The following is a 15,460-nucleotide window of genomic DNA, read 5'->3' as shown; positions in this document are numbered from 1 at the left end:
AATATGTGTCATTCATGCTGTCTTCATTCTTCCACTGGTAATGTTTAGGAAGAAGATAAACAGAAAGTGTAATAAAAATTATTTTAGCCACCACCTAAGGGTACTTAAAAGACAAGTAACTATATGTCAGATCTATCTCCCTTCTGGCACAATAGTACAATATAACACTTTATAGATGAGTTTAAATGTTTGGTAGATAGCAAGGATTCCAGGTCTCCGAAGTACCAAAGTGGGTACTGTTGCTTTGGTGCAATTGCCCCAGCTGGGAAGAAGGCCCCCATTATGGTCCTGCCCCACCCTAATCTCACAAGTGACAGCCATACCTGGAGAGGAGGGAATACCCTACGAATCTGCCAATCAAATTAGTGTGCCAGCTGCAAAACAATGCAAAGCACTCTCTAGCCCACGGGCCAAGCAGCATAGGTACCAGAAAGTCTGGAAATAGACCTAGAACAACCCACATGTGTAGTAATGCAACTCCCAACTGTCCAATTAAAGTGGTTCCATGGTGACATATGAGCCACTAGGGAGGTCCCAATCCAGGCACTATAAAACAAGACAGACTATAACAAGTCCCTTTTTTTGCACCCTTCCTTTTGTTCTTTTCCTGCTTTGACAATGGGTACAGTTATCATCTGCAGTATATGTATCCTGCTCTGTAAACCTGTATCTTGCTCTTGCCCTATAATCCTATCTCTCTTGCCTCAATAAACTTCATTTCTATGTTAGCCTAACACTGGCGTGTCTGGTCATTCTTTAGCCATGAGCATGCTAAGAACCAAAATTTCAGTTTAAAACCTGATGTAAGTACTTAATATTGCATGGTCTCAGGACTAGAGACATCACAGGCATACATCTCAGGTATTACCTTATTAAGTTTCTAACTTAGAAAGCCATTCTCATCATGATCCACTCACATTAAAAGGTTTTCACATTCATTTTCCAGTCCTTAAGTGTAGAAATGCCCAGGAACCCCAGATCATAACTGCTAAGGGAAATCTAGAAGGTTTAGTGGTACCTTCTAACAGTAACTTGCTACCATTTTGGAGCTCTACATTAGGTGGTCATATCTGCACTATCCCTAGTTGACAGGCCCAATTCATTACTGTATCCTATGGGGAAAAAAAATAGCTCAAGAAAAATGGCTTGAGCTATGTGAGGCATGAGAAATTTATCAGGCCCAGAGAAACATGAGTATGGGACTTCAGTCATGCAGCCCCGCACCCATACTCAGGGGCAACTGTTTAAAGGTATTTTGTTCCTGATTGGCTGCCTCACTCATTATCTCCATGTTGCTGGAGTTTGTGATACAAAGAACAATGCATAGCCAATCAATAGCTTATGTGGTTTTAAGACAAATTATTGATAAACAACTTAGGAACTGCCTCTTCTTTTCCTTTAAAAACTGCTAATCAGAGTATGTATTAATATTCTGGGCAACCTGAATCTGCCCATGTGTTGCAGCCCTCAAACTTGGCCCAAATAAACTCTCTACTTACATTAAGTTTTCCTCAGTTTTTTCCTTTAGGTTGACACCCAATAACTACATGGAAAGAGGCCAAACTTCCATGTAGGCCATTCTTACTAATCTTTAAAACATGTGAGATTCTGGATTAGATTTTAGAGGTCATTCTTAATTTAACTTGCCCTTTATAAATAAACTAACCTTTTAAGAATTTATACTACTTTATTTGTAATATACTGGACCATCAAACTGAAAGTAAGATCCAATCTTAAAGCAATTAGGTCACTCAATAAATTAATATTTAGAAATAATTTGGATTCCAGATTTAAGATGAGCACTACTGAGCTGGGCTCAACTGGGGCTAGTGCCTAGAACACCTATGCATGACCTCTCAGGAATGGCAGTCTTAAAATAGTTAGCCTTCTACATAGAGGTTCAGGGCTCCAAGACCAAATGTTCAAGAGGCCCAGGTGGATGCTATAAAGCTTATTACTTTGCCTGAGAAGTGCTTGAATATAATTTCCATTGCATGCATTGGCCAAGAAAGCCACCAAGGCGAGCCAAGACTGCAGGGCAAGAGTGAGACTCAACCTCTCTATGGAATGAGTAGCAAGCAACTGTCCCAGGAGTAGAGCACTACCATAACAAAATTCTAAAATTTGTAAGCAACCACTTTTAATTCAGGCAATGGGTCAGAAGCTAGAGCAACCTAAAGGCTTATAAAAAAGGCCTTAAAGGCCGGGCGCTGTGGCTCACGCCTGTAATCCTAGCTCTTGGGAGGCCGAGGCGGGCGGATTGCTCAAGGTCAGGAGTTCAAAACCAGCCTGAGCAAGAGCAAGACCCCGTCTCTACTATAAACAGAAAGAAATTAATTTGCCAACTGATATATATATATAAAAAATTAGCCGGGCATAGTGGCACATGCCTGTAGTCCCAGCTACTCGGGAGGCTGAGGCAGAAGGATCACTCAAGCCCAGGAGTTTGAGGTTGCTGTGAGCTAGGCTGATGCCACGGCACTCACTCTAGCCTGGACAACAAAGTGAGACTCTGTCTCAAAAAAAAAAAAAAAAAAAAGGCCTTAAGTATACTGTTGGTGATTACTTGAAGACAGTGAGGAAAACGTTATTAGGGACTGAAGAAACAATAACTTGTATTATGCAATGGCAGAAATTTTAGCAAAACTGACACTTGAGGTAATGAAGAAAATACTTCATGAATTAGTAGATTCTAACTAAGGAAATTTCCAGGCTGAATTCTGAAGTACCAATTAGCTCTTTGTATCCATGTGTGAGAAGCTATAGATAGAAAGAAATAAATTAAAGTGTTCCATTTTCAAGCAGATTTATAGGAAATAAAAAGGACTAGGATTTTCTGGATTTGAAAATAAAATGTTTTCATTCCCACTCTATCCAGACAATAAAAACGTCTCATAGTAAGAAGTGGATTGTGGACAAAGATCATAAGCAGGATTGGGCCATAAGAACATTTGTTAAATTTTCAGAAAGATTTAGGGTACTGGTGTCTCATAGAACCTCTCAATTAATAAAAGAGCCTCTAAGAATCCGAAGGTCTTATATCCTAGATTCCCTTGCCTAAGACAACAGTGCTTCTAAGAATTAAGGGTGTTAATGGCAACTTCAAAGGTAATTCTAAATAGACAAAGGTTTTTCTAAGAAGAAAATGCAGGTGTGGCTTTTATCTAGTGGATTTAATTATAAAGTAATACAATAAGAGGCTCACAAAGTTTTTATAAGAATTGTACCAACTTGGAATTAAAAGGACAGTTACAGTACAAAATGAAAAGTAGCTTACTGATAGCCCAACTTCTATTGGCAGGAAGCAGTCTGAGAAAGCTTCAGCTGCAAATATAGACTGTTTCAAACAGAATAAGAATGACAGATGACTCAGAGTATAGAACCAAGGTAGAATAAGGTAGAATAAAGAACCACAGAAAGTCATTCCCCAAAAGCCTAACTGGACCCTAATGGCAAGGAAATGGCAACATGTACCTGGCTGCATTTCAAAATTGCTATGGCTCTGTGACTACTACTCTGGGCCTCCAATTTTCCCTGTTTTTGAAGAGGAGTGTCTAGACTGATTATCCTATCTCTCTCCCACCATTGTATGTTGGAGGAACCAACTGCTCTCTTTGGTTTATAGTTCCTCCGATAGAAAATAAACTGTATCTTAAAACCACATTCAAGAATCCTCACCTGTACCTACAGCTGACTTAGATGACAAGATCCAAGACTTTGAGATTATACCATAACTACATGAAACTTTAGGGTCCTTGAGAAGGAATGGGTGCATGTAGGAAGAATGTAAATATTTTATGACCAGAGAGTAGACAATGTAGTAAATGAAAGATGACCATCAATTCTTTGCTTCCTGTGTCATTGAAAGAAAAGTTTCATGGCCTTCTTTTCAACGTGTGCTACCCTGAGTGACTTGATTAACTCACAGAATGCAGAAGAAGTGATGTCCTCAGAGTTCTGTGGGTGGGTCACAAAAAGTCTTGCAGCATCTTGCCAGGTCTTATGGACCCCTGAGACACCATGTGAAAGTCAGACATCCCTGATGCAGACATGCTGGAGCTATATCTACACTTTTAATGACAGTCTCATCTGAGCCCTGCCTCTAGCCATCGCACAAAATAAGGAGATAAAAAGAGTCTGTTGTTTTAAGCCACTAAATTTGTTACACAGTGATAGATAACCAAAACTATATGTTAGCAACTTTATAAGTTATTGTGAGTCTATATTTTTAGCTCTGCATACTGGAATACCCACTGAAAATATGAGAATATGTGACTGAACATCCATGAAATAAAAGTTTAATGAAAGTGAATGTCATAAATTATATTACTAGTAGCGACCACAGTTAATATATTACATTTGCTCACCCACCAAGAGAAAAATTAGGAAATTTACTGAATAAAGTAAAACAATAGAAAATTATAATTAAGATGCATAACATGTTAAATTGAAATCATATTAAAACTGTATATTATTTTGCTCTGTGTGTGGTACATACTTGATGCCTTAAAAACAATGTTGACTTAAAATGACTCCACCAGCCATAGGACAAAAAAGAAAATGTATACTCTGGTGTATCCACCTTGTTAAGAACATTAAGTTACATAAAGCTAAAGAGTAGAAATATGCAGATTAATTGCTAACCTGGCATTTCCATTGTCCTGAAGTCCTCTGTGAATCGAGCAGTACTTTGACCAAATGGGATATTTTTCGGTCCTGATATTTTATTCAAGGACATGAAAGCAGTTCGAGATTCATGATATGTGCCCGGAGCTGGGGTGATTGATTTTATAGGTAAGAATCTCTAGTGAAGAACAGGAGAATATGCCAGTGAGAAACTATAGTACATTTTGCTATTTCATGAGTTAAAAGCTGCCTTCTAAGTAATATAAGATCTACAGTTTAATTTATTTCTTAATGGAGTGAAGGAAACGTAGGTGAATTAAGATCTTGTACTCATCAAAACATAAAATATATAGCTTTTAGCAAAATCATCTATATACTAATATAGTAATACATTATGTGCCTTACTAAGGCAAATAGACTTTTAGAAGGAAATAATCTCAACATAAGATTCTAGATGACAGTGTATGGACAATTTTCACACTTAAAATACCCTTCAAGTTAAGATAATAAGTAAATAACTTTATGATCTAAATAATTTCTTTTATGTAAGCAAAATAAATTAATTCACAAATTTCTTAACGTACTAATATATTCAATTAACTCAACAATATTATTAAATACCTTAAGAAGAATAAAATCTTAGATTCAAGTAGTTTATAAATCCAGTTTAATTTATAAGCTTATTAATATTAAATATGTCTATTTATACAATAAACTTTTAAGAAATACAGCATTTATAATCTTACTTTTTAACTTTTTATTTGAAAATAATTGCAAATTTACAGAAAAGTTGCATGAATAAACATAATACAGAAAACACCTGTATAATCTTTTTTTTTGTTTACATATAAAAGATCAATTCATTTATTCAGAGACTATTTGTTGAATGCTTATGATACGCCTGGTTAGTGGTGTGCTGATAAATGTTAACAGCCAGCTCTCTGTAAAAAACAAAAAGCTTATTTGTAGTATTTGCTGATTTCTGTGTGAAAAATTCTCCCACCAGCCCATTTCAAACTGCAGAGGACACTCAATGTGTAGCTGGCAGGAGATACACGGTTACACATACAGTGTTTCCACCATGCAGGGTTTTTTTTCGTATTTAATTAACTTATTTTCTGCAATTTGCTCTTTTTTTTAGTTCAGAGTATTATGATGGTCCAAACATTTTGGTTACATTTTATGTCTTTGCCGCACCCTAGCGAGGGTTAGAGGCATGCCCTTCCCCTCTATGATGCTGACCGTGTCCCTTAGTTGTGAACTTACCCCCCACCCCATTCCCCGGCAACCCTCTAATCCCTGGAGAATATCGCTACCATGTGAGCACCATAGTGTTGACCAGTCAGTACCAATTTGATGGCGAGTACAAGTGGAGCCTATTTTTCCGATCTTGTGATACTTCACTTCGGATAAAGGGCTCAAGCTGAATCCAGGAAAATATAAGAATATTCCATTGTATACATATGCCAAATTTTAATAATCCACTCATGAACTGACAGACACTTGGGTTGTTTCCACATCCTTGCAATAGTGAATTGTGTTGCCATAAACATTCAAGTGCAGATGTCTTTATAACAGAATGTCTTTTGCTCTTTTGGGTAGATGCCTAATAGTGCTGTTGCTGGATTGAATGGTATTTCTCTTTTTAGCTCTTTGAGGTATTTCCAACTTCTTTTCCAACGAGGTTGCACTAATTTGCAGTCGCACCAGCAGTGTAAGAGTGTTCCTGTCTCTCCATATCCTCACCAGCATTTGTTGTTTGGGGATTTTTTGATAGATGCCAATCTCACTGGGGTTAGGTGATATCTCATTGTGATTTTGATTTGCATTTCTCTAATGATTAGAGATCTTGAGCATTTTGTATATGTTTGCTGGACATTATTCTGTCTTCTTCTGAGAAGTTTCTGTTCATTTTCATTGCCCATTTAGTGATGGGATTGTTTGATTTTTTTTCTTGTTCATTTTTTTAAGTTCTAGATAGATTCTTACCAGCCCTTTATCAGATGTACAGAGAGCAAATATTTTCTCCCATTCTGTAGCCTGTCTATTCACTCTAATGACAGTTTCCTTGGCAGTGCAAAAGCTTTTTAATTTGATCAGATCCCATTTATTTATTTTTGTTGCTGCAGTGATTGCTTTGGGGGTCTTCTTCAAAAATTCTTTGCCTAGGCCAACATCTGAAAGGGTCTTCCCAACATCTTCTTCTAGAATTCTTAACACTTGTATAATCTTTACCCAGATTCACCTATCATTATCATGTTCCCTCATTTGCTTTTTTTGTTTTCCAATTCTGTCTCTGTCCCTGTCTGCCTGTCCATCTCTCCCTTTCTCTGTCTTTCTACTGTATATATGCACACACAAATATAATTACTTAATGGAAAGTTACCTATGTCATGACTCTTTATCCCTAAATACTTCACTATGTATTTATTTTTTAAAAAAGATATTTTCTAACATATTCACAGTATATTTATCAACTTCAATAAATGTATCAATGATATAATACTTTCCCATTTGTATTCCCAATTTGTCAGCTGATCTAATAATGCCTCTATTATACTTGTCACCTTCAGTACATAATGCAGTTCAGGATCAGATATTGCTTTTAGTCATCATGTCTCTTTAGTCTCCTTTAATGTAGGAACATTTCCAAAGCCTTCCTTTGTGTTTTGTGACTTTGACATTTTGGAAGAATATCACACCCCCCCTTGTGTATAATAGAACCTTTCTTATTTGGGGTTTATCTGATGCTTCCTCATGATTACAACCAGGTTATACATTTATGGACAGAATATAAATAGGTGATGTTGTGGCTTTCTCAGGGTATCATATCTGGAGGCACATGACGTCCTGTCTAATACTCACTCTATATTAAACACTCGACACTCTACTGTAAGCAAGAGCTCTCCCTTCTTCAATTATTTATTTCATTATTTAGCTATCCATCTGTCTATATAAAATTAACCCTTGAACGATACAAGTTTGAACCATGTGAGTCCACTTATATGCAGAATTTCTTCCACCTCTGCCATCTGAGACAGCAAGACCAACCCTTCTTCTTCCCCCTACAACCTACTCCATGTGAAGATGACAAGGATGAAGACCTTTATGTTAATCTACTTACACTTATTAAATAGTAAATAAATTTTCTCTTCCTAGTGATTTTCTTAATAACATTTTCTTTTATCTAGCTTACTTTATTGTAAAAACACAGTATATAACACATACAACATACACAGCATGTATTAATGTATTATTTATGTTATCCATAAGGTTTCCAGTCAATAGTAGCCTATTATTAGTTAAGTTTTGGGTAAGACAAAAGTTATACAAGAATTTTCAAATGCATAGGGGCCAACACCACAATCCCCACATTATTCAAGTGTCAACTATACTTAGTTATCTATTTATTATCTATATAGACTCATAAATGCAAGTTTTAATAATTTTTATAATTAATTACCAAACTTTCTACAAGGAGGGGGCATTTCACATTGGTTCCTATGTCCCTAAGATATGCTTTCATCATTTTTTTTTTAGAACTTAATTCTTATTTCAGATTCTACAGGTTCTTCTTCCACCTATCCTGGATTCAGTTATTTCTCTGAGGCATCCTGTTCCTCTTAGTAGGAAATGGGATTTGAGATGAAGATCTGGGTACTAGATGTGCTCCTTGATATGGGGTATCTTTTTTTCTTGGCTTATTTAGCAAACAGAGCTAGGAAGTGTGTGTGTGTGTGTGTGTGTGTGTGTGTGTGTGTGTGTGTGTGTGTGGACAGTACACAAACACAGATATGCATATACACCTACATATATACGTATATATTAAAAATCACGAGTTCACTTCGAAACCATTCCATGAGGTCCTCTCTCACCTTCTCCAACCCATATTTGTATGTACCTTCTTCCACAGTAAAAATGCTGTCTGACAATATCAACTTTTTTGCTCAAACATATAACATATCTAAAATAGTTTTGTGATTGCTTCACATATACCACTCCAATAAACCAACCTTCTAAAAATAATTCAAAATTTGTTTTCCATTCTTACATTGACTCCAGTAAACCAACCCTCTAAAAATAATTCAACATTTGTTTTCCATTCTTACATTTACTACCCACCTACCCCCAATCCCATCTATGACTGATATAGTCAAATATTATGGTTACCTATATTATTCCTTCTTTATTCCCTTCATTGTGGTTAAGGACATTCATTTCAAATATAACTACTCCTTTGTGTCTATTTGCTTTTCGTTTTAGCAGTTTCCTTAACCCTTCCCATGCTTACTGATTTATTTTTATTTTTGAAAATATGAAACATTGCCATGCTTCCAAAAGACAAAATATGTATTTTTTAATGTAGTTTAAAAAATGTTACCCCTCCACTTCCCTTCCACCTTGTCCGATGCTATACCACTAAGGGGAAAAAGGTCTCAATTTGTAACATTTGCCACTTTCCATGGTGTAAATACACCCACAGCAGTGGCTAGTTTCACACTACCAACATGACATCAATCAGCTTACAGAACTCCTGGAAAAGTAACTGGCTCTTACAAGCCAATACAAATAAGCTTCAGGATTCCACTCTATCACCTCACCATCTCTTATAGGTAACCAATGTCATTGTTTCTGGTTTATCCTTGCTGTAGTATATGAAGACAAGCAGTTAAGTATATGTTTTACCATTTTCCCTTCTTCCTTCCATAAAAAAAGTGTATATATTCTTTTGTACTTTGTAAATTAGGTAAATATTAACACTACCAAAATAATAATTTATTACTAGAAGTACCAAAGAGTATTCTCAATTTTTTCTAAATACTGTCTTATTGTTTAGATGCTGAGTACAATGTTTATAAAATGATAATTCTCAACCCTGGCTGGACATTAGAATCACTTGAGGAGTTAAAAAAAAAAAAAAAATACTGGTGCCTGGGTTCTATTCTGGCCCAATCTTTGGGAGGAAAAGTAGAAGGGAAAGTTGTCACCTGGGTATCAGAATTTATTTAAATCCTCCAGGTGTTTCTAATATGCACCCAGGATTGAGAACCATTGTTATGAAGGATATATTACATTTTTAAAATTAATAATTGAAGACATAAGACAATTCAACACATTTAGAAAAAATACCAACCAACTCTTTAAATCGATAACTAAAATAAGTGTCCCAGAAACATTTTTCTCTTTTCCTATAAGCCAGAAATTCTGTGTTCTAAGTATACCTTGTTAATTGCATTTTATCTATGATTTTCTATCATGATCAGTAGAATATCTGTTCATATTCAACAAAACACTAACACTGTCACTAGTAGGCTATCCTGTTTGGTTTTAACTCCTCCATATCTTTCACCCAGGAACCATTATTCTTTTCTCCATCATCCCCGTAAACCAAATTGATATAATGTTTCTTTTCCATTTCTGAAAATATATTTAAAATATGATTGGTGACAAGTGATATAAAGTTAGGGCTATATGTCACATGAATAGAAATAGGATAAAAACTGAGAGTTCTAGTTGTAAAAATTATATTTAAAAAATTAAGGGCACACATACATGCATACACACACATGCACAAGCACACAAAATATCCTGTCCTCCACACATCTATCTTATATAGTACCTTAAGTACCATTAAGTTGCTCAAGGCAGAAACCTGATATTCATTCTTGATTCTTCCCAGTCCCTCACTAAAACATCTAACCGATTAAAAAGTCATGTTAATTATATCTCCAAAATATACCTGCAATTGTCTCCAAGGAGGTGTCTCTTAAGTACAATCAAACCAAAGTAGTCATCTGTAGTCACCTGAAGGTTAATAACCTTCCAAGTTAAATAAGATAATCAGAGCTGTACATGGCTTAGGGGAATAAATATCACAACTACTTTGGTCTGGAGACTGCCACATTATAAAGTTTGCTAGTATTATGATCATCTTTCCTTAGAAATATCTTTGATAACCTCAAGTCCCCTTACTTAGTATATTCCTTGGAGAATGTTTAATGGTTACTGTGAAAGATATTCTATGACTGTTACATCACTAAAGAAGGTCTCAGTGGTAGTTACAGATATGACCTATGGCCAGGCTCCTTGAACACCTTCAGAACCTTTGGGGAAGATATGCATGTCCTCATAAGTTACTTGTTAATAGCCCACATATTCACTGGCAAAAGAGATTTTAAAACAGACTAAAATACACATTTCCTATAAACTGAATTGAACATTCACATATGCAAATTTTTCTTAATAGAAAATGTTTAATAGATGGTTCCAATTCAAACATTCATCTGTTATTGTTAATATTCTAATCTTATTTTACCCATATATTTTGGCAATATGTTTTGACCAACCCTGTCTGTTTCCAATTTACTTAAACACCACCTTTCTTTCATAATCTCCATAAACACCATCAGATTTGCTGGCCTCACACTCAGCCTATTAGACTCTATGTATGAAAATCATGGTAGACCATTACCTGGGAATGAGAAAGAAAAGCAGGAGATGCATAATTAGCGTTTGGTGCCACACATTCTTTCTTTTGAAACTGACTTTTAATGTCATATCTTCCAGGGCCTGGTACTCCCTAAATTACAAAAGGAAAAAATACATATTCTTATTAAGACAAGATCTACAACACATAAGGGAAGATTTAGCTAAATATCTGAACCAAAGCTACAGAGTTTTTAATGAATTCCCATATAATATTATCAAAGAGCTTCATTAAAATGCAAGCCAGAACAAACTTCTTAACAGCAGCAAAAAAGAAAATTTTCCTTAGCAAAGCTTCCCTTGAACCTGAGAACTCACTCTACCTGTGACTTTGCTGCCCTCTACTGATAAAGCTCAGAAAAAATAATCTAGCTCTTCACATGGTTAAATATTAAAATGAATAAAAATGACTTCTATAGTGCTTCCATTTAAAAGTATGCAACTAGCTTTCTCTAAAACTGCATTTTACTGTCTTTTTAAATTTCTTTTAATCAATAGCCTACTATTTTTTCCAACAATAGGCTTTAGGAAGTATTTCAACTACAAATGTTACGTTTATAAAGACATTAAGCTTATAAGACATTAAAGCTTTATAAGACATTAAAAATAATTAATTCAGTAAACCCTGAGAATCAGCTCTTTATCATTTTAGTAATACAGATTAAATATTTAATATATATCAAAAACTTCTATTTATTCATCAAATATTTTAATTACCTTGATAAAGTACCTTGCATAGTAAAAAATAATAAAGTTAAATTTAAGTCTTATGCTTTATATATACTTCAACCATATCTTCTCTGGAGTACTGTCTATCCAAGTCCTTTGCCTATTTTTTAACTGGGTTATCTTTTTAATTGGGTTAATTGGGTTATCAGAGTACATTTTAAGAAGGTAAATCTAACTGTCTATGAAGAATAAAGAAGAGAGTAAGATTGGAAGTGGAGATACAAGTTAGAAGACTATTTCAAAAATCCAAGCAAAAAACAATGCTTTCTTTGACTAGAGAGTAGACAGGTAATGATAATACAATAATTAGAGGTCAGAGCTACAAATGCATACTGGAAGTGATCTCTGTATTTGGAAGTGGTCAGTACATATGTGGCCATGAAACTAAATGTTGTTTCTAGGGAAATTGTGTAGAAAAAGAAGAGACAAGAGCTAAAAATATTATGTAATATTTATGTGATTCTCAGTGTTATATTAATTTTAATACTATATTGTTAATATCATTCATCTCTTCTAAATGGCCCATATGACTCTATGAATCATTCTAATCTTTAGATTGGAATATCAGATTGATAATTATTCCATTTTCCAGAGCTAATTAAAATGCATCTATTCTAATTCCTAAACACAAGAAGACATTCAGCATCTTTTTCTGTTATGTCATCTTATAATATGGAGGAAAAAAATTATAAGCAATTTAAAATGATAGTTTGCATCTTATAATGCTTATAGCAACCTAATTTTTGCCAAATGCTTATACTTGACACTATCTCCTCAATCAAAGAAAATACCTCTTTTATTTTAAATTGAAATTTATTTTTAAAATATGTCCCAGATACAGTTAACTCTTTAAGTGACTTAATGCTTATGATTGATTGAATGGTATAATATATAACTGAAATATATAATTTGATTCGGGACTGTAGAAAAGAACATGTGTCTATTACATTCATTTGCATAATTGCAACATAAATTTTGATTCATTTAGAAAACATAATGCATCTTTGTTTCTGATCTAAGGACACAAATATGCTCTATGTGGTTTTCGTAACTAATTAAATTTAAACAGAACGAAATCAAATAAACATGGTAAAAAACTCTAAGTGAACAAAAACAATTTGAAAAGTAACTGTATCAATTAATAATAGCATTGTAAGTGTCACTGGGTCTCTCACATGCAGCACTTAGATTATACGCCATTCAAATGAGAAAATTTAATCAGTGACAGGAAGTACTTTGTAGGATAAATCATATACATTAATAGTTAGTTGACCAAATGTTTGGTAACAGAAAAAAATATAATTTATCCATGTAAATCTAGGCAAGTAAATCAGGAGAAGTGGAATTTAAATGTAAGCTACTAGGTTTGGCTATATATCAGTATTGCTTTGGAGTACAGGATTGTCTTATGCAGTTTTAACCAAAAATGAAATTGAGTAAAATTGATGAAAAGCTACTTAGATTCCATAATACATCTGCTGAATAACAGTTCATGGCAACACTGGCCTTAGTCAAAAATGTAATATACCAAGTCTAAAGTCATACTGCCAAGTTCTGAGATAAAGTAAATATAAGTAAATGTGGCCATGCTTAAAATCTTAGCACAATTATCAAGAATTACATAATATTTTTGCACTCAAAATTTTTCTCCAAGAGGAAACATATACAAATAGTTTATAGAGTTTTCCTGTAGGTATTATATCCTATGTGGTATATTATCTAGTAGCAGTCAAGATTTATAATGCTTATTTTGGTATATTAGTGCCATGTAAATGCTCAGAGTTCATTAACATTTATTACTGTGCAATGCAACATGAACTTCCACATAGAGTTACTTGTATGAGAATATTCTTCATGCTCTTTACAAACCCAAAGTCCTCTTTTAAAAGAGAAAATAAACATTATCATTTAACAAATAATACACAATTAAACACATCCAAATAAAATAGTTTTAAGGGTTACAAATCTTAAATGAAGCTAAAAGACCCATATAAAATTAATTAATATTACACTCACAAACATAGAGAATTCAAATGCCTACTGGGGTGAGGAGGGCAAATAAGTGCTGAATGGAAAATGGTGGACTGGAAATCACTCACCCTCACCCCCCAGGGTCTGCATTTAATCATTCCCAAATGATTGTGGTTAGATTTTTTTTCACTTTTAAGAAAAGCTGAAAAGCTGAATTTGTATATGAAATCCCATATGTTACAAACATTGGCAACTAATTCAATTTTTAAAAACTATGAATAGGCCATAAAAATTCATTTATGGATTAAACAGTGGATAGGCCACTATATTCCACAATCTGCTACTTAATATTTTAGTCTAAGTATAAATATATAAAAAAAAAAACCTCCATGTATAAATTCCTGCATATTAGCTACAGATCTTATTAAATCAAAGTCTAAAAGAGGTTCAATAAATGAGTTGGAGTTTTCTATGCCTAGTTATAGTATTACCATGATGAAATTATAATGTTCTATCTAAAAGTGGTCAGCAGAAACTCAATCTGATGTATCCCTGCTACACACAGTGATGGTTCTGAAACTAGGATTGAGCAGGTCTGAAGTAATCTCTGAAATGCTATGTAGGAAAAAGCCCAATTACTTATATTTACTTTAACTATTAATGATTATTTTGCAGTGATAATATGACATCACTGCAAGTTAGTCACATCAAACATTGCCTGATACCATGAAGAGGCTGATTTTTGTCTTCACGATTCTCATTATTGTGAGACAGAATATCTAACTTCCTATTATATTCACAAGTTAGTGAACACAATAAATTAGAATTTTCTACATCTTCTCCTCTATGAAGTGTATAGAGGATGGGTTGATGGCAATCAGAAAATAAAGTGTGAAGGTAGGCTCAACTGGCCAGATTATAGACACCTTCCTGAACAGATGAACAAGGCTGTAGATTAAGCCATCAAGTAGTGAAAAGTACCAGAATCAGAACTTGCTCTGAATCTGTGGTGGAATGTCAATATGGGCCTCACATGGATGAGCATCAAGAAGATGATGGGAAAATTCTGATTCCCTAAATTGAGGCTACCTGTAATTACCTAAGAGCACTAAAACAAACAAGACATTTACTACTCAAGATGAAGACAACTCATTGTCTGTTAACTTCAAATATAGTGTTTCTTAAAGTTTAGCACCTGTATACTCCTTAATAGTAATCAGTGCACATGGAGATCATCAATTTAGGTAATTTGTGTTTAGGTAATGTGTTTCTTAATTTTCTTGACCTATGACCTGAAATTTATTATTTCCCCCCATTAAGAATGAGAAATCTGAGCATTAAATAGGTTGAACAAATTGCTCAGGTTACACACCTAGTGAGAAGGGGAAAAAATTACATTATAAAGATAATGATAAATTTGTCTTAATTTTTACAGCAGGTATTTTAAACCCAATTTTTCTTGTGGAGAATAGAGTTGCATAATTTTATTTCACCTATTTCTATTCTTTGTTATTTCATCTCCTTGTTTGGAGTTTAATTTGCTATTTTTTTTTCTATTTTCTAAGAGTGAAAGCCTAGTACATTGATTTTAAATGCTTCTTCTTTTATAATATAAGCATTAATTTTATATATTAACTACTAAGTACCA

General features: G+C 34.2%; 1 protein-coding gene across 2 annotated transcripts in view; it reads right to left on the bottom strand.

Annotated features, from left to right (window-relative positions):
- Positions 1–15,460, bottom strand: part of STPG2 (sperm tail PG-rich repeat containing 2) — a 349,955-nt gene that overhangs the window by 261,654 nt on the left and 72,841 nt on the right. For both annotated transcript variants that reach the window (XM_075998692.1, XM_012763612.3), the window contains 2 exons: positions 11,099–11,206; positions 4,645–4,804 (listed from right to left, as the gene is read on the bottom strand). In XM_075998692.1, coding sequence (XP_075854807.1) covers positions 4,645–4,804; positions 11,099–11,206 — 268 coding nt within the window. The remainder of the gene's footprint in view (positions 1–4,644; positions 4,805–11,098; positions 11,207–15,460) is intronic.

This window comes from Microcebus murinus, chromosome 29 (genome assembly GCF_040939455.1).
Source record: "Microcebus murinus isolate Inina chromosome 29, M.murinus_Inina_mat1.0, whole genome shotgun sequence".
Classification (NCBI taxonomy): domain Eukaryota; kingdom Metazoa; phylum Chordata; class Mammalia; order Primates; family Cheirogaleidae; genus Microcebus; species Microcebus murinus.
The sequence above is the reverse complement of the archived record's forward strand: the minus strand, read 5'-3'. Positions and strand labels throughout refer to the sequence as shown.